This window comes from Nannospalax galili, unplaced genomic scaffold (assembly GCF_000622305.1).
Source record: "Nannospalax galili isolate Female #2095 unplaced genomic scaffold, S.galili_v1.0 scaffold1382, whole genome shotgun sequence".
Taxonomy (NCBI): domain Eukaryota; kingdom Metazoa; phylum Chordata; class Mammalia; order Rodentia; family Spalacidae; genus Nannospalax; species Nannospalax galili.
The window spans coordinates 1,244,578-1,268,820 of NW_008348397.1; the positions used below are offsets into that span (position 1 = coordinate 1,244,578).

Genomic DNA, 24,243 nt, shown 5'->3' on the forward strand with positions numbered 1-24,243 from the left:
CTTCGCCATACAAAAGCAAATGTTTCAAATATTTTAATTGAGTTGTTTTTAACCCTCGGGTGCTGCGCCCTGGCCTCCGAGCCCAGCGGAGCGCGAGTTCGCAGCAAGCGGGATCCGCTCAGAGCCCTGCCGGCCCGCAGCCTCTGCTGAATTCCCAGGCGCCCGGCATTTCCAGGGGCTCACCAGCGGCTGGAACCGGGCTGGGGTGCTCTATTACCCTGCAGGAGAGCGGTCCAGAGAGTGATACCTTCTGGGGTGAGAGGAAGGGAGCAGGAAACACCTCACCTGACCCCACCCCAATTTTCGCCCAGTCCCCAGGAGAGAAGAAAGACCCACGTGAGTCCCGGGTCCTCTCCTGACTCTGGCTGCAGTTGAGAAGGTGGGCACCGCCGGCCTTGGTTTTGAGGGGTTGTTTCTGAGCCCCCCTACCCCCACCACTTGCCTTTAATGCGACTCTGGCGAGAACAGATGTCCCAAGCCGGGCGGACTGCCCAGACCCCGCCCAGCTGTGCCCTTGGCAAAGACTTGGCTGAGGGTAGGAACTGGCACGCGGGTCCCCAAAGGGCTTGTGGGCTCTTGCGGCCCCAGCGGGACCTGACCTCTCAGCCTTGGCCTCCTGTCCAGCTCAGCCTGAGGCTGGAGGCGGGAGAGTCCCAGAAAGACCCATTCCTAATTCAATTAATTCCAAAAAGAGGAACGAGATGCAAACAGAGGCTGAGAGAGAGGTTGGAATCACCGCACACCAACCACACACTCTGGGTGTGGAATTGAACCCCGCAGCCCCGTTGTTACCTCGGAGAGGCAGTGCTAGGCTTCCGCACAGGAGAGAGCGGGAGAATTGGCTGCGCCAGAGCCATACCTATGCTCACAACTGGGCTATCTCCATCTAACGCTTGTGTCTCCCTCCGCACTTCTAGTGCCTTAAAAGGGCATGCTCATCGCCATCCATCAGAGGTGCCTAGCTTCTCCTCTCCAAATTACCAAACTAGAAAACAAAACAAACAAAACAACAAAAAAAAACTAAACCAAAACAAAACAAAAAACCAAACTCTGGTATCTCCCTGTGAGGTAGGCAATGCCCTTAGCAGGTGAACCCAGTCTTGCTCTTTCTTAGCCTTTTGCATTCACCAAGGCCTGAGCTTGATCCAGCATTTTAGGATAAGATTTCAAGAGGAAAACAGCTTTCCCAAGGCTCACCTCGGTGAAAACTTTGTGGAGAATTTTTGAAGGCCCAGGACACAAAAAGAAGAGACCAAATCAAGATTAAGAACTAGGGGAGCTTTTCAAGGTTTCTCAGAATCCAGGTGTCACCTCCACCCTGGGCCTGTGGCCAGCACCTGATTGCCCCGACCCAAAAGGAAAGAAAAATGAATGTCTTGGGCTGAAAGGAAGGGGTGTGTTCTGATAGTGCAGGTTGTCTGTCCCTTCTCACTTCCTGCAAATAAACAGCTTTCTCCTTTGGACAGTTGGGGCAGTGGCATCCTGGGCTGCACCTCTGTTGTCATATGATGTGTGTGGGGGTGTTGGGAGTGAAGGTCAAGATGGAGGCTGCCCAGGCTTGGCTTGTGCTGCCTCTCACTTCCCATCTTCCTTGAAAACTATTCTGTAGGATATAGAACCCTTATAGGGATGCCTTCCCTGAAATTCATGAAATCTCTTAGGATGAAGTGATGTCCCATAAAAACCTCCACCTGCTCAGGCAGGTGCAAGAAAGGAACCTCCTCCTGGGAAGAGGAGGAAACAAAAGTTGTGCAAAAGAGAACAAAATCTCTGTCCTCTGTCAGCAAATTCTGCATTCCCTGGCTGTGAGAGAGGGGAGCAAGCAGACATGCCCCTGTGGAGCACATGAGTGAAAAGCTTCCCTGCCACTGATCCATATAAGACTCAATTTTCTTCTTTCCCCAGTGGTTCACTGGGTTGTCACTCTGAGTGATAAAATCAGAGCTGGAGTTTCACTGATGGACAGCGGCTCACTGTCCAGGCAGTGGCTGGGATGGAGTTAAATGGTGAGGGCACAATCGGCAAAGTACTCCTTCCCTTCCTGGCCAGATAAGCAAATAGAGATCTCTGCTTCTCTGCCATTTTCAAATTACAAACATGGGGTGGGGGCCCGAAAAATCAAAGGGAAATGCCCTCCTGATTGAGTCTAGCACCTGCCATGGGGTTGAGCAGCCTAGGGGTTGATCTGAACAGGATAAGGAGTGCTTGGAGACCCTGCTGCTCAGGCAGGTGCAAGAAAGGAACCATCTCTGCACCTTTTCCTACTGTCCAACATCCTGCCCCAAGCCAAGCCAGCCCCGTTCACCTCCTGCCCGCTTCTGCTCCTGGAGTTTCTCTGGGCCTGTATGTGCAGACAAGCGCAGGAGAAAGAGATCTGAGAGGGGACATCTGGGGCTGAGGGTCCCTGCACATCTTCTTCTCCTGCTCATCTTGCCATCTCGGCAGGCAGGGCAGTTAAGTGTTGGGGAGGAGGACGAAGGGAAGCTAAAGCCTGCTAGAGGGCAGGGAGCTTGGGGGAAGGGTCAGGAATCAGAGTCAGGCTGCTGGAGTGGTTGTGGGGATTCATTAGGAGCAGAAGCTCCCATATCCCTGCCCCAAAAGGTGCCCTGGCACCCCTACCTGACCTACAGATTCAATGGCCCAAGAGTCATCACCATCTTTTTTTTTTAAGGGGCTGGAATTTGGCTTCAGAACAGAATGGAACAGCATGAGGTAGATGGAAGAGCTAAGCAAAGAAGTCTGTGCTCTGGCCAGGGGAACCACCCACGTGGAGGGGTCCTTCGCATCCGGCCCCAAGCCACCTGGATCCTGCCCAGCTCTGGAGTTCAGAGGAAGTTCTGTGAAACCAGCCTAGTGGGAGAGAATCCCAATTAACCTTGTTTCCACAGCAAGATAAGAATCAAGTCTTGGGCTGATTCCCTTTCTTTTCAGTTGCCCCTGTTAGGCCATGCCCTTCACCAAACACATACCAGACTTCTTCAATGTGTATTTTATAAGCACCTCACTCCCCACAGAAGTGGAAAATGAAGAGAATGAACCACTTTTCTCTCAAGAATAGAAGTGATTTGGAGACCTGTAAGATCCTATTAGCCACCCACAGGAAAGAATCCCAATGACAAAGGGCCCAGTCTGCAATCTCACTGTGGAGAGGTGATCCTCAGAGAAATCCAGAGGATTTCGTGAAAATATTAAAGAATTACAGTGAAAGTCTCCACGAAACTCTCCCTGTAGGAGAATTCTGCCAGGGCCTGCTCCAGAGTCTCAGGCACTGGCCTCCCTCTGCAGTCTTGACAGAAAAGTCAGCACCGTGGAGTGGACAGCTCCCAGCTGCCACTCTGCAGACAGCAGCCTAGGGACTCCTAGAAGGACACCGTCTTTACTCAGGAAACTAAGGGGTTAAGGGTGAACACTTAGAGGAGACGCTGAGCTTAAGTCCAACATATTATGATCCCCTTTTGGTATTTGGATTTCATCCTTCAACTACTTTTCACTTTCCTTTTCTGTTAGGAAGCTCTCATTTAGGTCATGGATCCAGTCCTTAAGAGACTTAGCGTGTCTGACCTCAGTCCTGAACAATACTACATACAATTTCACTTCAATCCTAAAACTGAATTGACAGAGTTTTCAGAAAAAAAATCAGGAGCAACTTTTGGGGGGATTCCTATGTGTCCTCAGGTTTTAGGATGTGAGTCCTTGGGACTCAGATTCCTTTCCAAATATTCCAAAGTTCTGATGGGCACCAAGGTCTGAAGAGGGAGAGGCATCTCTTCAGGGAAGTCTACTTAGAGCTGCCTCAGCCTGTGGAGTTTATTAGAGAAAAAGAATTGTGAGGGCTGCACAGGACAGGGTCTTTCTCGGTGCTTTCATGCACTGCCAGCCCGTTGAGTCCATGGTGGCATCCCCTTTTGTCCAGAAGTGCAGCAGGAGGGAGGAGGAGACTGCATGTGTGTGAATTAGTGGGACTCCCACTGTCCTTTGCTCTTGACCTAATGGTCAGGTCAAGCCCCTAACCACATGGGTTCCCAGATTCAGCCATCTCATAGACCTTCAACCTATCCACATACCTAAAATGTCAATACTCCTGAAGTCAAAATAGTCAATTCCCTTGAGTTTCTTCTTGAAACACAAGACAGAAAAGGGATTTCCCCATTAATATTTATCCCCATGATCTTATAACGTTTAGAGATATCCCTGTCTGGATTAAAGGTTCTCTTTACTGCTAACCATTTGCTTTTTGTAACAGTGAGCACAGGACTGTAAAATGGTGGGCTGTTCCCTCTTTGATCATTTTTTGGTGATGAAAAGATATTTTGTTTCCAAAGCAGATATGTGTGGGTGTTTTGGGACTGAATGGATGTAAGCAGCTCTATGGGTGTTTTGTGCTTGGTTGCTTGTGTGAATCTGGGTGGGGTCCATGAGGGGCAGCAAGTATCAATGTTTATGGGCCCACTGGGTGTGTGTGAGAGTCTTGCAAGGTGGAAGCCCTGGGTTATTCCCTCAGCTTCTGAACACTCACTGGACACAGGCTCCATCACCCCAGCCTTGTCCCCTCCACACACCATAAAAGGAGGCCGCCGTGAGAAACATGGTCTGTCATTGCATCTCATTTACATAAATATTTATTAATCGTCATTAAACTAAACAGAAACACGCAATGCACTTCGGGTGTCCGACGGGAGCTCCATCTTCGCTACAAGAGGAAGGTAAAATTGCGTGTGTGGGGGTGTCGCCTGTGGGTTTGCATTTTTGCATGTGTTTGGATGCCTGATCCCCTGCCTCTGCTGGGGAGGTTCACCTGTTGCCTCTTGAGGGGAAATCTCCAGAAGGAGCCCTCATCCTCCCCGCTCACCGGATGACAAAAGTCAGGAGGAGCCTAGAAACAAAAAATAGAAAGAAAGAAAAAGAAAACCAACCCCCAAACCAAAACCAAACACAAAAACCTAAACCAAACCAAACCTAAAAACAAAAACCAAAAACACAGTCCGGGCAGGGGCGGGGCTGTCCCTAGGTCTGGGCCCCTCCACCTCGCTCCAGGAGGGGTAGGAAGTGACTGCGGGGAGGAGGAGCCAGCAGACTCACCTCCGGTCCCCGGACGCCCGCTTCGGGCCTGCGTGTGCGTGCGGTGCGGTGTGCGTGTGTCTTTCATGCAAACCCTCCCTCCCCAAACCGACCCCCCCCAACAGTTTGCCATTCCATACAAATTTGGAAACAGGTTTTTAAAAAAACAGTATGACGCACAACAGGGACAGGGCGGGGGAGGGCAGTGGCACTGGGGCTCCAAATCTCCGAGTCATTGATTGTAAGAACCTGGGGGGAGGGGCGGCGCGGGCCCCCACTTCACCAAAGTGCACAGACCCGCGATTGGGCGGGGCAGCCAGCGGACCGGAGGGGCATCCCGGGCCGGGCCGCTAGGCTTAGTCAGAACCTCCTTGCATAGATATTTGTGTCTTTTTAAAAATTATTATTGGTAGTAGTATTTATTTATTTATTTATTTATTTTTTGCCTTTTATTGCTTCTAAAAGTTCTTACTGCGTTTTCTCTCCGATCCGGACTCTGAGTTCGGCCTCCACCGCCTCTTAGCTTTTTTTTTTTTTTTTTTTCTTTTTCTTTTTTTTTTTTTTTTTTTTTTTCTTTTTCTTTTTTTTTTTTTTTTTTTTTTTCTTTTTCTTTTTTTTTTTTTTTTTTTTTTTCTTTTTCTTTTTTTTTTTTTTTTTTTTTTTCTTTTTCTTTTTTTTTTTTTTTTTTTTTTTCTTTTTCTTTTTTTTTTTTTTTTTTTTTTTCTTTTTCTTTTTTTTTTTTTTTTTTTTTTTCTTTTTCTTTTTTTTTTTTTTTTTTTTTTTCTTTTTCTTTTTTTTTTTTTTTTTTTTTTTCTTTTTCTTTTTTTTTTTTTTTTTTTTTTTCTTTTTCTTTTTTTTTTTTTTTTTTTTTTTCTTTTTCTTTTTTTTTTTTTTTTTTTTTTTCTTTTTCTTTTTCTTTTTTTTTTCTTTTGTATGTTTGTTTTTAAAAAAGGAAAAGGGAAAAATCATTCTAGTTACAAATTGGCTTGGCCTCTTTCCTCTCAATCCACATTCCCTCCCGCCAAAATTAAAATGGCAAAACGAGAAGATTGGGGCTGGGCTGATGGCGTTTGGGCGCCCTGACTTCTGCCCTCTTCAAGAAAGGGGAGGCTCCCAGCTCCTTTCCTCCGCAGCTCAATGTCTGGTTTTCAAGGTAACAACGAGAGGGGGAAAGCCGCATCCCGCAGCATAGCTGCCTCTCTCCACCGCCTTTCGGCCTGCAGAGAGGTGGGGAGGAGGAGAAAACCTAAGTGAGGGTATTGAAAATGGGGAGAGGGTCTCCAGGGAGGGGGGGCGGGAAGGTCCCCAGAGAAGCGCTCCACGGGAGAAAGGAGGAGGAGGAAGCCCGATGGAGAGAGAGAAGGCGAGTCCCCAGGGGGAAGCGAGGCCCCTGGGACGGGCCACCCACTGATAAGAGACCGCGCGGCCCCGGAGAGTGGCAGAACGGGCGGCTGGGTCCCCACGCCCGGCGCTGGAGTAGATGGGACTGCCCCTGAGCTCTGGGGACCGGGGCTAGGGGGCGGGCAAAGGCCAAAGAAAAAGAAGGGGGTCGGCGCGAGGTCTCAGTTATGGAAAAACGCATTGAGCTCCTCGTACATGGGGCCCCGGTCGTGGTGAAGGTGCATATCGTAAGACAAGAGATTCTCCGAGTGGACACCCCCGCGCACGGCTGACGAGCCGAAGACCAGCCCGTGGCCGGTGGGCCGCGAGCCGGGTAGCGCCGAGTAGTGCATAGAGTAGTGGTAGCTTTTCTCGTGGTCGGGCGACGAGTCCTGCTTGAGCGAGAAGTTGCCATTGAGACAGAGCGGAGGGCTGAGTGGGCCCTCGTACTCGGAGCTGTTGTAGTCCGGGCTCGCGCCCCCGCCGCTTGCCGCAGCGTACAGCGTCTCGTAGGCGGCGCAGTAGCCGTGGGTCCGCAGGGCGTGAGCCGCGCCGCCGCCCAGGCCGCCAGCTGCCTGGCACTGTGCGCCCGCCAGGCGGGAGCACGGGTATGGGTATGGGTGCATGGCGAACGGGCCGCCGGAGCTGTGGAAGCGGCCCGCGCCGTCGGCGCCCTGCTCGGTGAGGAAGTTACGAGAGTTGAGCTGCAGGCAGCCAGCCACCAGGTTAGTGGTGGGTTGCGACAGACCCTTGCACAGAGTCTGCACGTAGGACACCAGGTCGGGCCTCTTTCCCGAGCGCAAGATCTCCGAGAGCGCCCAGATGTAGTTCTTGGCGAGACGCAGCGTCTCGATCTTGGACAGCTTCTGCGTCTTGGAGTAGCAGGGCACCACCTTGCGCAGGTTGTCCAACGCGGCGTTCAGGTCGTGCATGCGGTTGCGTTCCCGCGCGTTGGCCTTCTGCCGCCGCAGCTTAGAGCGCTCCAGGCGCGCCTTGGTCATCTTGCGCTTCTTCGGCCCGCGCTTCTTGGGCCGCTCGCCTTCCGCCTCGTCCAGCCCTTCTTCCTCCTCCTCTTCCTCCTCCTCCTCGCCCCCCAGCTCGCCTTCCTCCTTGACCTCGGCCAACGTGGCCTCGGGTACCTCTTCTCCACGGAGAGGAACGGGCTTGGCCGCCCGGGCAGGCCCTGGAGCCCCCGGACCTGGAGCAGGTGGTGGCTGCGGCGGCGCGTCGCCCTTGTCGCTCCTCTGCTCCTCGTCGTCGCCGTCGCCCCAGCTGGCGAACTTGGGCACGTCCGAGAGGAGGCCGGGCTCGCTGAACAGGCGGGTCAGCATGGTGCCTGAGGGCGCCCCGGGGGGCGGGCAGGGGAGACAGACAGCAAAGAGTGAGGGGTGCGCTAGGGTCACCACGGGCCCCCAACTCCCCTCCACCCCCGAGTCTCCGTGCGGGGTCCTGCCCGGGGACCCTGGATGCCCACCTCCTCCTCCTGCCCCACCCAGAGCCGGCCCAGCCCTGCCCGGCCGCCGGCGGATATCGCGGCCCAGGCTCTGGCCCGGGAACCCAGCCCGGGCTCCACCCCTTGCTTGGATCAGGGGCCCGCTCCCCGCGGCCGGCTTCGCTCCGGGTCACCGTGGGGTCCGGGTGGGGGTATAGAGACCAGGTCTTTTTGCCCCGGGAGGCGGCGCGCTAGCCCAGAAGCTGGCTGCCTCCGGGCGATGGAGAGAAGTCGGGCGGCCGCGGGTGGGGACAGCTGCCGGGCTGCTCCGCGCCGCGGCCCGTGTCCCCCGGCCCGGCTCCCCCACCCCTCCAGTGGCTTTCACCCCCACGCTCCCTAATCCAATTTGCAAGTTGGCCGCGCGCCGCCCCCGGCTGGGCCCCCACCCCCGCAGCCCCAATTCCAGAGGCTGGAGCACCGTCTCCTCTTGCCGATGCGTCCCCGGCTCCCGGAACCGGCTCCAGGCGGCGAGGACTGAAGAAGCCCGGCTTGGGGAGGAGACGCAGAAGCGAACCCGGTCCGTCTCCTCTGCGGTCAGGGACCCTCTTCCCCCCTTCGAGTTGCCTCCCTCCCACACGCCTCTCCAGATCTCGTTGTATTTCGGGATGGATGGGGAAAAATCCAAATTTGTTTGTTTGCTTATCTTTTTCTGGTGGTGGGGAAAGGTCGCAGGTTCCTCCGGGACAGTCATGTAGGGGGTCCCCATCTTCGTCTCTTCGCGCGCCTCACGATCCTGCCCCCCCAGCCCATCGTAGACATAACGTCTCCCTCCGCAGCCCCCTGAGCTGCAGCCCCAAGGGTAAGAGTACCTGGGGTGCCCCCGATGCCCACCCAGTGAGGGGGTAGAGTCCCAGGAAGGGGTGACTGGGGGACTTTCATGTCCGAAGCAGTGCCCCCCCTCCCAATCGGCGGGTCAGATCTAGCTCCCTCTCGGACAACTTACCTCGGAGAGGAGTCAAGGGGAGAGGGGAGGGGAGGGGGGAGGGGGCAAGAGAGAGAGGGGGGAGAAGAGGGATCTTCTCGCTTATTTCATTGTTCCCCCATCTTCTGGGAGCGGGGGCAGCGGCTCCTCAAGGCGGCGGGCGCCGGCGTCTTCAGAGCGCCATGCGAGCCGCGGAGCGAGTGTGGCATCTCTACCAGGCGGGGTACCAGCCTCTATGCCAGGCCATATGGGCTTGGCACGTCACGGGCAGCAGCTATCACATGAGAGACGGTGATTGGCATGCGTCTGCATTGGGGGAGAGCCGGCTCCCCCGGGACCCGCCGCCATCTGTCACTCTCTACTCCAAAAAAAAAAAAAAATTAAATAAATAAAGGAAATAAATAAATATCTCTGCCATCCTCCCCTCCCCTCCCAACGCAGGGAAAGCAAGGATTGAGAAAGAGGTGGGAGGATTTGCCCCTCTCAGATACAGAGCCCCCCCACATGGGAACAATGGGGTGGCAATGATGGGAATTGGGGGTTTGTGGTGGCAGCCAGGCCAATTCTACGTGCTCTCCAGGGTCTTGATCTGTCCATTTCCTCCTCTGCAGGTCCCCAAGGTGGGTCAGGCCCAGACCCTTGGGTGTGGAAAAGGGACCTCAGTGCTTACCCCCATTCCCCAAGACAGTCCCCTCCACCACAAAGGGACAGCTGAGGCCTCACTTCCAGGGTGGGTGTGGGGGGCATCCCTGGCCCAAGCCCCATAGGTAGATGTTGGCACCATGCCATTGCTCATCCCTGTCTGCCCCTCCCCCACCCACCCTCACACACACACAACATATGTGGCTGAACAAAATTCAAACCAAGGGAAAGACAGAGAAAGGGAAAGATTTGCCTGGGTGTCTGTGCCTCTGCATGGGTGTGTGTGTGTGTGTGTGTGTGTGTGTGTGTGTGTGTGAACATGTGTGTCTATCTGTGGAGTCAGCGGATGGGAGATGCTTCCTTGGTTGTCAGGGGCATATGTATGTTGGGGTTCGGAGGAAATTGGAGATGAGTTTATGTGCCCCCCACCTCCCATCTGGGGTTAGGGTGGGTGCAGTCTGGATTCCTGACCCAGAAGCATCCTCCTCTTTACTGCCTCACTATCCTTGTTCACTACCAAATAGGTGGCCTCCCACTAGTGGCTTTCTCTCTAGGCCTTCTGACTTGGTGGTTTGAAGGGAGGAGGAGGCAACTGGCTGGGGACTGCCTAGAGTTCCTGGATGAGACTCAATCATTCTCTCCCTGCAGAAAATACAAAAAACACAGAGGTTGACACACACAGTCCCAAGAGGGGCCAAGGAGAGGTAGGCCAGACTGGTGTCTTGGTAAGGAAGATGGGAAATGGCTGCTTTATTTTACAGTTCACCTTTCAGCCCTCTCATTGGGCCAGACACAGATGCAAATGACACTATGGGAGGTTGAAGGAGTGAGGGAGGGAGCCTTAGACACACACAGAGAGACACAAAACGCACACGCATGCACATGCACACCTGTTCCTCACCCTGTGGTGCAGAAAATGGAAACACACCCCTACTCAGAGAGACACGTGTATGAACAGGTACTCATAGCCAGGTGTGGAGACCCTTGCCCACAGGGCATTCAGGCAGGCATTTCTTTCAGATCCAAACATCCCTGTCTCTCCTTTGGCTTACCTGTGCACATCCAATTCCAGTCCGGCTTCCAGCACACACATTCAGAGGTCAGCCATATGTCAAGCGCTGAGTGGCACAACAGTAGAGCAAGAGGAGGGCTCCCTTCTCCCAGTCCCTCCACCCAGATGGATGCTCTCTGGTCTCACCCAGCAGAAGCTTCCTGAGGGGGCCTTGGGCTGGTAAGGCCTGGATTTGATGTTGCAAACTGAACTAGGGTGCTGCACAGAGACCTACACTTTGGTTCAGAAGGTTTGGAGAAGGGGTGCTAAAGCTATCTGGGGCTCTCAGAGGCCAGGAGCTGAAAGAAGCCCAGAAAGTACAGTGTTCACTTTTCCTTCTGCAGAGGCCTGTGCACTGGAATGGACTTACCTAGGAACACAAGATGGAGAGCAAGCTGTCTAGAACCCAGCTCTTCCGCCAACCCAACCATGACCTTGGTGGTTTCCAAGGATGAGAAGCTTTTCATGGGATCTGCAACTAGGTAGTTGAATCTTTCCTAAGTCAGATAGCTTGGCAATGGGGTGGAGACTCGTATCATGGCTGAGGTAGAGGTAAAAGGTTGGGCTTCAGGAGGGCTGACCAGGGCCCCTCCACTTTGGGGCACAGTGTCAAAGGTTTTATTGACCCTTTAGGGGGTACTCACTCTTGATGAATAACCCTCCTCTTGAGCCCAGTGGCTGTGTAATATTTTGGTTACATATACATGCTCTGAGCTTCTGCTTTCTGGCCAACTCTGTTCATGTCCTTTTCTATTTTTTAAATATTTTATTTATTATTTTTATTTTATATGTACGAGTGTATTGCCTGCACATATGTGAGTGGACCTGTGCTGTACAAAGCCACGGAGGTCAGAAGAGGGATATTTTATATGTACGAGTGTATTGCCTGCATGTATGTGAGTGCACCCATGTCATGCAATAAAAAGAGGTCAGAAGAGGGCATTGGATTCCCCTGGAACTGGAGTTAATGACGGTTTGTAGCCACCATGTGGGTGCTGGGAATTGAACCCAGGTCTTCTGCAAGAGCAGTCAGTGCTCTTAACTGCTGAGCCAACTCTCCAGCCCATAAATAAAATATTTTTTTAAAAAATGCTGAATGGCGGGGCGTGGTGGTGCATGCCTGTAGTCCCAGTACTTGGGAGGCAGAGGCAGGTAGATCTCTGAGTTCAAGGCCAACCTGGTCTACATAGTGAGTTCCAGGTCAGCTGGGGCTACAGGGAGACCCTGTCTCAAAAAGACCTAAAAAAAAAAAAAAAAAAAAAATGCTGAATGTCAGACTGGGGATATAGCCCTGTGGTGGGGTGCTTGCTTAGAGAGCACAAAGCCCTGAGTTTAATCACCAGCATAGAAAAGCAAATAAGGGACTGAAGAGATGGCTCAGCAGTTAAGAGAACTAGCTGTTCTTGCAGAGGACTCAGGTTCAGTTCCCAGCACCCACATGGCGTCAACAAATAGGCCAGGGGTGGTGGCACATGCATTTAATCCCAGCACTCAGAAGGCAGAGGCAGGAGAATCTCTGTGAGTTTGAGGCCAGCCTGGTCTACATAGGGAATTCCAGGTCAGCGGGGGCTGCAGGGAGACCCTGTCTCAAAAGGACAGAAAGAAAGAAAGAAAGAAAGAAAGAAAGAAAGAAAGAAAGAAAACACACAAACTCAAGCAAACACACAAACTCATTCTATAACCTTTCTCAGCCTTGATTTCCCTTCCTGTAAAATGGAGATAATTATGCTACCCCTTTTGTACAGTTGCTGTTAGTACTAAGTACACATAATGAGCTTAGGTTAGGGCTAGCAATAAAAGAAGCCTTCAATAAATGCCAGTTTCTATTTTTATTTTTATTTATTTATTTATTTTGGTCTTTTTGAAACAGGGCCTCCCTGTGGCCCCAGCTGTCCTGGAATTCACTATGTAGACCAGGCTGGCCTTGAACTCACAGAGATCCACCTTCCTCTGCCTCCCGAGTGCTGGGATTAAAGGCGTGCACCACCACGCCCAGCTTTTTTTTAAAAAATATTTTATTTATTATTTTTATTTTGTGTGTATACGTGTATTGTCTGCATGTAGGTAAGTGCACCTGTGTCGTGCAATGCCTGTGGAAGAGGGAAGAGGCTGTCAGATCCCCTGGAACTGGAGATATGGACAGTTATTAGCTGCCATGTGGGTACTGGGATTTGAACCTGGGTCTTCTGCAAGAAGTGTTCTTAACCATCGAGCCATCTCTCTAGCCCCCGTTTCTATTTTTATTAAGACACTTTGTAAACTGTAATATGCTTTGTAATATCAATTGCATACATCTATCTTGTCCTCATTCAGAATGCTTTATCTACATAGAAAGGTAATTTTTGTTAAATTAATGGGTGGCTGTATGGATGAGTAGGTGGATGAAAGCTTCGTTGGGGGATAGAGGCATCCCTGCCTTCTACAGTGAGGGTTAAAATCACTGGGGGTCTCACAGGCTCCTCCAGGCAAGCAACAGAATCTTGCTCAGGATAGGAGAGTACTCTGCAGGTTTTCCCATTCCTTCCTTAAGCTCCTGCAGGAGAAGGCCTGGGGCAGGGGTGGGAGAGACAGACCTGGGGTACAGAGAACTTCCTCCCTCTGGGCCTGTTTCCTGTCCCTGTCTTTTCTTCCTTCAGAAAAATGGAACAAGTTTTTCTCACTTGACACATTTCAACTTTTTTTTTAGAAGATACAATAAAAACCAGGGGGAAATTGGAACAGAGGGAGGTGTAGGATGGGCCTGCCTCAGACATGGGCTTGAAAGAGCAGGTACAACATGTATGTCCACATACACACAAGCAGACATGAACACGCATGGACATGCACGTTTCTCTGCACACTCAGAGATGCAGAGATGCAGTAACCGAGAGCCAGAAAGAGCCAGAAATGGAAGGAAGGAGACTAAAGGAGAAGGACACCCAGAGATGCCATCTGTTCCTCCCTGTGGCATTGGGGGAAGGGAGTTAGTGAGGGGCCTGGTCCCCTCCAGGTCTCTGAGAGGAAAAGGAGAGTGGTGGGCTCTTCAGGCAGGCCTGGAAGACTTCCACTTCTGCTGCCCACTCCTCAGGGTGGGAGCAAGGAGCTGGGGGGTCTGAGGTTCCCATGGAGACATAGCCCCATCCCAAGGGAGGCCACAGTCTGGGCACCTAAAATGGCTGCCTCAGAGGGACAGCAGCCATTTTGTTCTGACTCAGGCCTGAGGGGCAGGGGTAAGGGGGTTGAAAGTAGGGAGGAGAGAAGGCAGAGTGCCACAGGAAGGAGACAGGTCATTCTAGGGGACAGGAAGAATGTTCTAGAAAACTTCTCTTTGTACACTCTTACTATCCCTAAATAAATACATTTATGAATTTGACTTTTTTTTTTTCCTTCTGATCCTCAGAAGGACAGTTAGCAGGCTACGAGTGCTCCCTAAATACCATTGGTAGGGGTCAGTGTGAAGAACACTTGATCGTCCACCACAGCACCAGGCCTAGGGAGTAGGGAGCAAGTGGGTCAGACGCAGGTGTCCACCCCCTGGCTGCAATTAGACATCCATCTCCTGGGGCCTCTCTGGCCAGGAGAGGGCAGGTGAGGAGCAGGGTGCATGATGAAGAGGAACTGGTTCTTCAGGTGTGGGGGAAGGGCAAGAGTGGAGACCCTCAAAAGTCATGGGCTGTGTTGAGGGAGGAGGCAGGAGGGGCTGGCTGGCGCTGCCCTGACAGGCACTTGCTCCAGCAGTTTGGAAGCTCGAAGCTCCGCCCAGAGCATAAGAGCACCTGCCATGCCCTTCCCCAGCCCCCTGCCCCACCTCAAGTACCAAGGACGCTGGGGGAAGGGAACCTGCCGCTTCCTCCTGGCTCCGGGGTGGGCACCTGCCCTGCTGCCCCCTCCCCCGCCCGCCGCAGTGTGCCGGGGAGCGGCGGGCGCGCCAGATGGCGTGGCTGGGAATGCGGCGACGTTGCCGGGAGGTGAGGGCTGGCACGGGTGATATGCGGCTGCGTGCCTCGTGTTGCCACTGGGGAGGGGGAAGGGAGGCCGGTGAGGTGTAGCCCCCTCCTTTGGGCCGACCTCCTGTCCTGACCTCCAGCTCAAGTACCAGGATTCTCCTCCACTTCTCTTGGCTTGTTCTAGGCTGGGCCTCGATCCCACCCAGAACAGGAGCTGAGAGTCAGGCTCCAGACCACTGCCACCTCCGGGCTACTCCCAACCCAGGATAAATGGGGGGATGCTACTGAGCTAAATGCCCTGAGGAAGAGAAGGAAGAGGGGCTAGTCCTCCAGCCAAGCCAACCTCCTTCTCAGGCTGTGCCCTTGCTCCAAAAGTGTAGTGACCTTTGCCCCCATAACCTTTGACTTCTTGCCTCTGAGCCCTGCTCCTTCCCTGATGGGTACTGGTCTCCCTGTAGCCAAATTCATCATCCTTCCTCACCAAGATGCTTCCTAGACACCCCCCTCCTAGGAGCCTTCCCTGTCCCCCTTGGAGCTGCATCCCTGTTACAAGGAGAGGTCCTCTCTCCCACCTGTTCCCTGCTTTGCCTCAAGCAGCTACTTGTGATCTCTTTAATCTGAAGCTCTCATCCCTGAGTGGGCCCTACAGGAGTGACCCCTGAGCCTACTGCCTTTGGCTGCAGAGAGGACAGGGGCCACTGGAACCATTTTGAATCTGCTGAGGCAATAAAGCCAAGCTCCCTGACATGCTTAGTGGTCTCCTTGCCTTTTGCACAAATGTCAGTCTGGGGGACTGACTGGGACTGTAGCTCAATTGTAGTGATTGCTCAGCATGTGTGAAGTCCTGGGTTTCATTCCCAGCACCACAAACTGGGTGCCATGAGTCTGTAATCCAGACATTCTGGAGGTGGTAGATCACAACTTCAAGGTCATCTTCTGCTATATAGAGCTCCAGGCCAGCCTGGGATACATGAGACCCTGTCTCAAAAACAAAACAAAGGGGCTGGCGAGATGGCTCAGTGGTTAAGAGCACTGGCTGCTCTTGCAGAGGGTCTGGGTTTGATTCCCAGCACCCACATGGCAGCTAATACCAAGGGATCCAAAACCCTCTTCTGGCCTCCATGGGCACCTCCATGGACAACATGGTGCACTTACATACATGCAGGCAGAACACTCATACACATAAAATAAAAATAAAATCTTTAAAAAAAAAAGGAAAACACAAATGTACTGTGGTAGGCTTGGAGGAAGAGGGAAAGGCCCTCTGCTTTGGGCTCTGACTGACTCCTGGGAGTGCTGACTCCTGCTCCCTGATTCTGGGCTGAGGTGGTGATGTCACAGTGAGGGCTCATGGTACTTGTCAGACTAGTGCCTGTCCTGTGGTAGACCCCCTGCTTGTTCCCCACATCTTTGAGCTCAGTAGCATCCCCCCAGCCTGAATGCCTGAATGTGACCTTGGCTGAGTCCTGCCCTGCTGCCCTGGCACCTTTGCAGAGCTACTCTCCAGTGTCTCAGCACCCTTCTGTCTTACAGGCCTGGGCCCCCTCCCCTCCAAGGGCCCTGGCTGCCCACACTTCCCATCCTGTCTGAAATGCACCAGGATGTGGTGTTCACCTCCTCAGGCCACTGTTTAGGGAACACCCTGATCTGGCTACAGACTGACTCTTCCTCTGCATGAATCAAGGCATTTAACTCTGCCCTTCAGCAGTTCTGCCCTCCACTGCTTCTACAAGCTTCACTGCCTTTGCCTCATATCAGAAGCTGTGCCCTGGCTGTCCCTCCCCCTGGAGCACATCCCTTCTCCATTCTGCCTAAGCATCACCTCCTCCAGGAAGCCCTCCTAAGCAAGAGGCTCCATGTTTCACTTTCCAAAAAGCAGGAATACAGAGTAGTCTTAGTATGTAGGCTGGCATATCAAAGGCCTGCTTTTCCCCCACTATAGGGGGGAGGTGCATTTTTACCTCAGAAGTGAGACCGAAGCCAGGGCAGGACACCTATCCACTGATAGCTGCAGCCCTGCATGCCTCATTCTCCTCAGCCCTGCACTAAGCCCAACACTGCCCAATCTCACGCTTCCCCTCTGTGAAATGGGTGCCTTGATTGCTAAGGCCTGCCTTCAGGGGCAGCAGTGAGCCTCACACCAGCTAACAGGTGTGAACGCTTCAGCCCCTGGCCATCCTGTATACTGCTGATTTTGCCTCCAGCCCTGAATCAGCTTTCATTTTCAAATATTTTGGTTCCTGGGGCTGTCTTCACCATCATGTCTTTGTTTTGCTTTTCTGTCAGGTTTCTGCATAAGCAGTTGGTGGTCTTACCCCCACCCCCACCCCTCCCCCTGCTCCAGGATCCTCACAGGATCAGGCCAGATGGAGAGTCCTATGTGGCTGCAGAGTCCCAGCCTTGGAATCCTCTTCATTTTGGTCAAATCACATCCTCTTCTTTCTTCTCAGCTGTAAGATGGGAATAGAGCCACCTGCCCACCTGCCCATCATGGTCTCGGAGCTGAAGGATGACCAGAAGGACAGCAAGGTACAGGGTGCACTCTGGGGAGGTCAAACCTGATAGATGAAGTTGGGCCCTAGGCTGGGTAGGACAGGGCAATGGGACTCCTCTGCAATTTCCCTAGTGAACTGAGCATGTCCCTGTTGCCTCCCTGGGAAATCAGGACCATAGGTCCAGCCTAGAGAATTCTGGGGCTGAAACTACTGGACATTTTTTATTGACATGTCCCTTGAGCCTGTCACAAGTGCTGGTACTCACAGGGGACAATTTCAAAGGGTTCCCTGGGCAGGGTGTATGTGGAGGGCACATCTTGCCTCAGCCTGAGGAGACTGGAGCTCAGGACAGTTGGTGTTAGACTCAGCCATTGCTTCTTCCTCTTTGCGGCCCTGAGGGGCAGGATAGCCTGGGAAGGACAGCTTGCCTCAACAGAAGAGGTGGTTCTTCTTCCTTTTCCTCTTCCTCCTCTTCCACCTTCTCTCTCCCTCCTCTTTCTCTTTTCTCTTCCTCCCCTCCTCCTATTCTTCCTCCCTCCCCTTCCTTCTCCTCTATTTTTCCCTCCTCGTGGTGCTGAGGCTAGAACCCAGGGCCTCTTACACACTAGGCAAGTGCTCTACCACTGAGCTACAACTACCAGCCCTAGAAGCTTCTTCACTATGGTTCACTGGGAGGAACAGAAACATCCTAGGGCCTGGGGGTTAGCTGCTTCATGGACCAACCTCCTATATTTATTTATTTATTTATTTATTTATTTATTTATTTATTGGGCCACATGCATGCCAGGCCAGCACTCTACCAACTGAGCCCTCTATCTCCCAAACACCTGATAGGAAATTTTTATTGCTGCCCAAGGGCTTCCATTGAATCATACTACACTTGTTGTTTCTAACATTGTCCAGCTGTGAAAATGAGAAGAGGCAAAAGGAAATGTATTAAACTCTGAATATTTATTAGAGAAGCAAAGATCCTTAGGTTGATTCCTTCAATGAAAGTTGGTCCCTTATCTTCTGCCTCTTATCCTTTGAAGGTATCTTCAGTCATCTGAGAAGTACCTCGGAGACAGGGTCTCCCTGTACCCAGCTGGCCTGGAACTCACAGAGATCCACGTGCCCCTGCCTCCTGAGTGCTGGGATTAAAGGCATGCGCCACCATGCCTGGTTTATTTATTTACTTATTTTAAATATTTTATTTATTATTTTTATTTTATGTGTACGAGTGTATTGCCTACATGTAGATAAGTGCACCCGTGTGTGCATTGCTTGTGGAGGACAGAAGAGGCCATCCGATCCTCTGGAACTGGAGTTATGGACAGGACAGTTGTTAGCTGTCATGTGGGTGCCGGGATTTGAACCCGGGTCTTCTGCAAGAATAACCAGTGTTCTTAACCGCTGAGCCATCTCTCCAGCCCTTATATATTATTTTTATTTTATGTGTATGAGTGTCTTGCCTGCATATAAATGCATCCGTGTTGTGTGTAATGCCCATGGAGGTCAGAAGAGGGTGTCAGATCCCCTGGAGTTCTGGATGGTTCTTAGCTGCCATGTGGATACTGGAAACTAAACCAGGGTCCTCTGCAAGAGCAGCCTGTATTCTTAACCACTGAGCCATCTCTCCAGCTTTCCTCCCCCCCACCCCACCTCCTATTTTACAGAGAAGAAACCACAATACAAACGGGAGCAACTTGCCTGACCTCCTTCAATAAGTGAGTGGCAGAGCTGGGACTAGATACCATGACAGTTAGTAATCTGGTACTCCCAGTCCTAGAGAGACTGGGGCAGGAGGACCACCATTTAGAGGACTGCCTGGGCTACAGAGCAAGACCCTGTCTCCAAAAAAAAGCACTTTGGGGTCCTGTCCTGGAATCTCAGAGCACTCAGTAAGACTGTAATGACAGAAGTTGGTTTTATTACACCTTTATTTGTGTCTGTGTGTGTGAAAGGAGCATGTGCCACAGCACACCTGTGGTGGTCAGAGGACAACATTCCAAGTGGGCTCTCTCTTTCCATAACTCAGGTCCTCAGGTTTGGTGGGAGACACCTTTACCCACTAAGCCATCTTGCCATCCCAGAGCCAGGATTTGAACCAGTTCTATGAGGTCCGGAATCTTGGGTTTATTAACAATAGTAACCTGTGCCCCTCTCTTTGAAGTCCAGATGATGTCCAAGATGTAGGAACAGGTGGCCCAGCTGTGAAGGAAAGGAGGGGCCCTTGATAAAGCTTGTGCCAAGGGTTTGCCCTCTATCCAGGCCCCCAAGTCACAGCAGCCAGTGCCCACAGGGGCACATGGGCTTCCTCTATGCACAGGGAGGAGCAGTCTCATTAGACCTTGACCTCCCCAACAATGCATAGACTTTCCCTCAGCTCAGAGAAGGCACTCTGCCCTCCTTGCCCCTGCAGGCCCAGGGTGATGCTTCCTTCACCAGGAAGTCCTCCCTGGTTTCTCCCCAGGATACTCTGCTTTCTCTGGCCCTTAGCTCCCATTTGGGGGTGAAAGGAGCAGCTTGCTGAACCCCAGCTTTACCACAAGCTCCCCTGCCTTGTTTTTCCAGCGTAAACTGGGACTAAGGAGCCGGGCCCCCCGCAGAATCCCTGAGGGATAGGAAGCGGCATCCATGAAGAAGCACTTGGCACTCAATGTGCCCCCCCCCCCCCCCCCCCCCCCCCCCCCCCCGCCACTTGCTCCTTTCGCCTACGTGTCCTTCATCCGCCTTGCTCCGGGTTCTCGGCTCACCATCCCCGCCCGCGCATGGCACGGCGCCTGGCGCGCCCCAGCCGCCAGATCCCGCCCGCAGCCCTGCCTCGGTGCCCGTCGGGCTCCCTGGCACGTGCCCCGTGCCCCCCTGACCCGAGCCGGGGCTGTTCCCCTCCGGCGCGCGCCCGGAGCCCGCCCTGGGACTCAAGTGGCGAGGATGGGAGGTGGGGTCGGCAGCGGCGGGAAGAGGACACTGCGCCTTTAAGGTGCCACCGCCTCGTGGCAGGGAAACAGCTTGTGCCGGCCCCATTCCGCCCGGCTCCGCTCGCTACAAGAAACACAATGCATAACAATCAGGCGCGCGCTTGGAGCCAAGCCACCCGGCGCGGGAGGGGCGGGCGCGGCCGGCGGGCTGGGCGCAGGGGTCGCGACCCCCCGCCCCGAGTCCGCGGGGGCCCGGGTGCTCCCCAAGAGGGCGCTTGGCACCCGGCACCCAGCACCCCGCGAGGAGCCCCGCCCGGGCCGTGCTCCCGCTCCGCGCTCCTTGCAAAGTTCATTCCCACTAACTCTTTTCCAGGCCACTTCCCCCTCACATCTGACAATCCGGGGCCCTCATTCTCCCAGTAATCACTCCACTGCACTAATTGCACATGCAAATATGCAAATGCGTATTAATTAATTACTATACTAATTAGTTCTGTGGTATTTGCGAGTAATAAATCATTGGATGGGAGCGAGGAAGCTGGAGACCTGGCCCATTTTCATTCTGCATAAAATTTTAATGGTCTCTCTGGCTGATCCGGGACGGCAGCGCACGGAGAGGCTCTTAAAGGGCCAGAGGAGGAGGGAAGGGGCAGGGACCGGGAGCACCCGTTGACCCTGGCAGGGGCTGGCACCCCGGGAGGCCTTGAGAAGCAGCCCAATGCTCTACAGGGGCTGTCTTGAGCTTGCAGTTACCCCCTATCCTATGCCACCAGGAGCTACATGTCCCCCGGGATGGCTTCTAAAGAGAGAATACCAGCGAGGAGGAGAAGGCTGAACCCGTTTTTCCTTTCTTTAAGAAAGGAAAGAGGGCAAGAGCTCGGAAAGGCCAATGCCAAGGCCTTTGGGGACCCAGAGAGCCTGAGATACAGGCATGAACACTTCATCCCCTTGATGGCTGGGTAAACCAAGGCAAAAGGACAAGGCAATGTTTTTAATCCTATCCTCCTGTTCTTGAGGGATGTCCTGGATAGTCTTTTCTTGTCTCTGGTGGTGACCACCAAGGTTAGGGGTACTTCTAGCCTTCCTTTCCATGCGATCAAACCACAGCCCTGCTCCGGTGGCACCAGCTGGCACCCTGGCAGAGCAGTCCTGGGCTTGAGTAGGCCCCTGGGATCCTGCTTTATTTCCAGGACATAGGACCCTGGGCACAGGGAGGGAGCTGGCTGCTTAATTGACTGGAGAGGTGGAGAGATCAGAGTGGGCCCAAGCCAAGGTATGGAGGATGCCAGAGGTGAGCACAATGCGCAGGTGGGGCCTAGGGTCTTGTCCTGAGCCACAGTCCCCCATGCCATGCCCTCCAGTCCACTCGTGCTCACTCTCTAACCTGCCACACATGTGTGTGGCCACCTTGTGGGGCAAAGCCTCAGAGGGCCCCTTTCTACCCAGGACTGGTCTAACCTCAGCAAACATTCATGCATTTGAGGAACTGTCCCAAGAGCCCTAGGTGCCTCACAACCACCCTGTGACATAGTTCTGTTATAGTCCCCATTTTATGGATGGAAAATTGAAGCATAGGAAGGTTACATGACTGGCCCAAGGTGACCAGTTGAGAGGAGAGTCATGGAGCTTAAACTCAGGCAGCATAGCTTTGGCACCTGCATCCCCCTCTCACTCTTCCACCATACCCACAACACAACCCCTTCCCCCCACCAGGTCCTATGGAGCGCTTCATGGGCAGCATCCCTTTCCACCCTCGCAACCACCCAGGATGTGAGTTCTGGGACATGGAACCCAGGGCTCAAGGCAGTTGATCAAATTGCTCTGGGCCACACAGCAAGGTCAAGATGACTCATTCTTTGGTGTGTGGGGGAGGGTCAGGAGAGAAAGGGAAGGGTTATGGCAGCCCCTGGTACCCCTGGTGACCAGAGAACAGGAGAGAAAATGGAAAGGCTTTCAGCTAGACTGTGAGAAGAACTGGCTTCTGGGATGTAGGGGAAGCAGGCTGGGAAGGGGCTATGGCTGCTGAAGTGGGATGAGGGCTGAGGAGGAACAGAAGGGACCAGAGGGAGAAAATCCAGGCAGAACACTGTAACTCAGGGATCCTGGGTGGTTTTTCTTTCAGTTTTCTCTGGAACATCTCTACCTGTTCTCCAGTTCCCCCTAGAAATCCTCTGGAAACTTTTACACCCAGGTGCTGCTGCTAAGAGGGGAGGGCCTAGGAGCTCCACCCATTTTTGCAGTAGAGGGAAGAGATAATACTGAATTTGTAATAAATCTCTTTTTTAAAAACTATGTACTTATGTACATCAGTTTGTTTCCTTTTCACAAGAATCTTATCTTCCATTTTACAAATGGAGACAGTGAGGAAGGAAAGAGAGGTTTGGGAGCTGTCAAAGATCACACAGCTAGTAAATGGTTGAATCAGGATTTGAACCCCTGGCTGCTGTGCTTTCTTTGCCTTGCTGCTTCCTATGTTACAAGGCTTATGGTATAGCCAGATTGATGTCCCTGTCCCACACATTAAGGATCCCAGAGCAGTAGACCCGCATCCTCGGTACCTCTTAACATTCAGAAGACCCAAGCTGTCCAACTCTGCTGAAAAGGGGGCATCTCTCTGAAGTGGGTGTTATCCCAGCATCCCCTGCATCCTCCCAGCCCACCCTTGAGAGAAAGCAAGGTCAGGGCTTCTGTTAGCATCTGTCACTGGGACCACCCTGACAGGGAAACTAAGATTCCAGAGTTCTCAGGCAAGAACCCTTGGGCCAGTCCAGGGTCCCAAGGCCTCTCAATGGCCCAGGGGGACTTCTCTAGGGAAGCTAGGCACTTTCATCTCCCAAGAACCAGGGGAAACTTTTCTGCCATCTTCTGGGTCTGGGAGTCTGGGGAGGGCTGGTGGGCATTGAGAGGAACGGCCTCCCCTCATTTCAGTCCTCAATCTGGGTTCATCTGCGTTTCCAGTATCTGGGGCCATAGGGGCAAGTTGGGGGCTGGTGGGTAAAGAAGACAGGAGGGCCAGGCTGGCAGCTCTGAGCTTCTCCATGCAACCCCCAGGGCCGGGTGCCTGGGCAGGAGGCGGGGGCAGAGCAGCTGCTGGCGATTTATTAAGCAGTCACGGAAAAATTGGTTTATAAATTAACAGCTGTTTTAACTTTAGGGCCTCTTCTTCAGGGAATGGAAGCAGCCGACTGGACCGGGATTGGAGTGTGTGTGAGGCTGGTGGAGGGAGCGGGAGGCGGTAAGCTCCAGCAGCTGGCATTCTTCGGGGGCAGCCTCAGCTGGCACCTCGGGGGGCACCAGGCAGTGGCCAGAGCAGGGGGTCTCCAGGTGCTGGCGGCTGACGTTGCCCCCCGCGGTGGGCTGCAGCTTGCTCTCTTCCCAGCTTCCACGTGGGGGCGCCAGAGGGCACAGATGAGACCGTACTCGTTTCTGCCACCAGAGGGCAACCTCGGCACGTCAATTTCGATACCCGCTGGACGCGAGAAAATCCAAGTCCAAAGCTAACCGCGGAGAAGCCCGCTCCGGGGAGTGCTAGCCATCGTCCACCCGTCTGTCGTGAACGTGTTAAAGACATCAGTAAAGAATGAGGACCCCAGGGCTGGGGGGGGGGTGTAGCTCAGTGGTGGTCTAGCCTGGGCAAGGCTCTGGATTCCATCTCCTGAACAACAACAACAAAAGGTGGTGGTGGAGCCGGGAGACTCTGGAAGTCAGGGTTTCTGTGAGGGTCTTGCGTTGTGGCCCAGATTGGTCTGGAACTCCAGGGTCCTGAGTTGTTGGGATTTCAAGTATGAACCACCACATTGGCCAGGACTGTCTGCACTTTGTCTCTGGACAAAAGCTGCTGAAGCCCCCCTGAACCTCTGTTGTCCCATCTGTAAAATGGGATAATCCTAGATGATTGAAATACTGCACATAAAGGTCCATGACAGAAGTTCCATACAGGATCTTTTTACTTTGTGTCTATGAATTATAAATTATTATAAAATATTTTTTAAAAGATAGATGGTAAAAAGGACAAATTCTTTTGAAAAAACTTTTATGTGTATGCGTGTATTGCCTGCATGTAGGTAGGTGCATCCTTGTCGTTCAATGCCCGCAGAGGACCGAAGAGGCTGTCGGATCTCCTGGAACTGGATTACAGACAGTTGTTACCTGCCATGTTGGTGCTGGGAACCAAATCAGGATCCTTAACCATCTCTCCAGCTCCAGGACCAAAAAAATTTTTTGGGGGGGTCTTTTTGAGACAGAGTCTCCCTCTGTAGCCCCAGTTGGCCTGGAACTCACTGTGTAGACCAGGCTGGCCTGGATCTCACAGAGATCTGCCTGCCTCTGACTCCTGAGTGCTGGGACTAAAGGCATATGGCCACCATGCCTAGCTCT

The 24,243-nt window shown here is 53.0% G+C and overlaps 1 protein-coding gene and 1 long non-coding RNA gene across 3 annotated transcripts; one reads left to right on the forward strand and one right to left on the reverse strand.

Annotated features, from left to right (window-relative positions):
- Positions 1–5,959: 5,959 nt before the first annotated feature.
- On the reverse strand, positions 5,960–9,204 carry Neurod2 (neuronal differentiation 2). 2 transcript variants are annotated; one of them, XM_008845304.2, is made up of 2 exons: positions 8,349–8,419; positions 5,960–7,774 (listed from the first exon to the last, which is right to left on the reverse strand). In XM_008845304.2, exon 2 carries the CDS (start codon positions 7,767–7,769, stop codon positions 6,621–6,623), a length of 1,149 nt encoding a protein of 382 aa, XP_008843526.1. In that variant the 5' UTR covers positions 7,770–7,774; positions 8,349–8,419; the 3' UTR covers positions 5,960–6,620. The 2 variants fall into 2 exon arrangements, with proteins under 2 accessions (XP_008843526.1, XP_008843527.1); XM_008845305.2 differs by lacking the exon at positions 8,349–8,419 and adding an exon at positions 8,874–9,204 and having other exon boundaries at positions 5,986–7,774.
- Positions 9,205–10,892: 1,688 nt separating this feature from the next.
- LOC103743818 lies at positions 10,893–23,050 on the forward strand. The gene is made up of 3 exons (XR_607681.2): positions 10,893–11,027; positions 16,922–17,000; positions 23,021–23,050. It is a non-coding gene; the product is annotated as an uncharacterized LOC103743818 (long non-coding RNA).
- The last annotated feature ends 1,193 nt before the right edge of the window (positions 23,051–24,243 follow it).

Coding starts and splice junctions, on each gene's coding strand:
- Neurod2 (XM_008845304.2), bottom strand. CDS start 7,769: ATGCTGACCCGCCTGTTCAGCGAGCCCGGCCTCCTCTCGGACGTGCCC.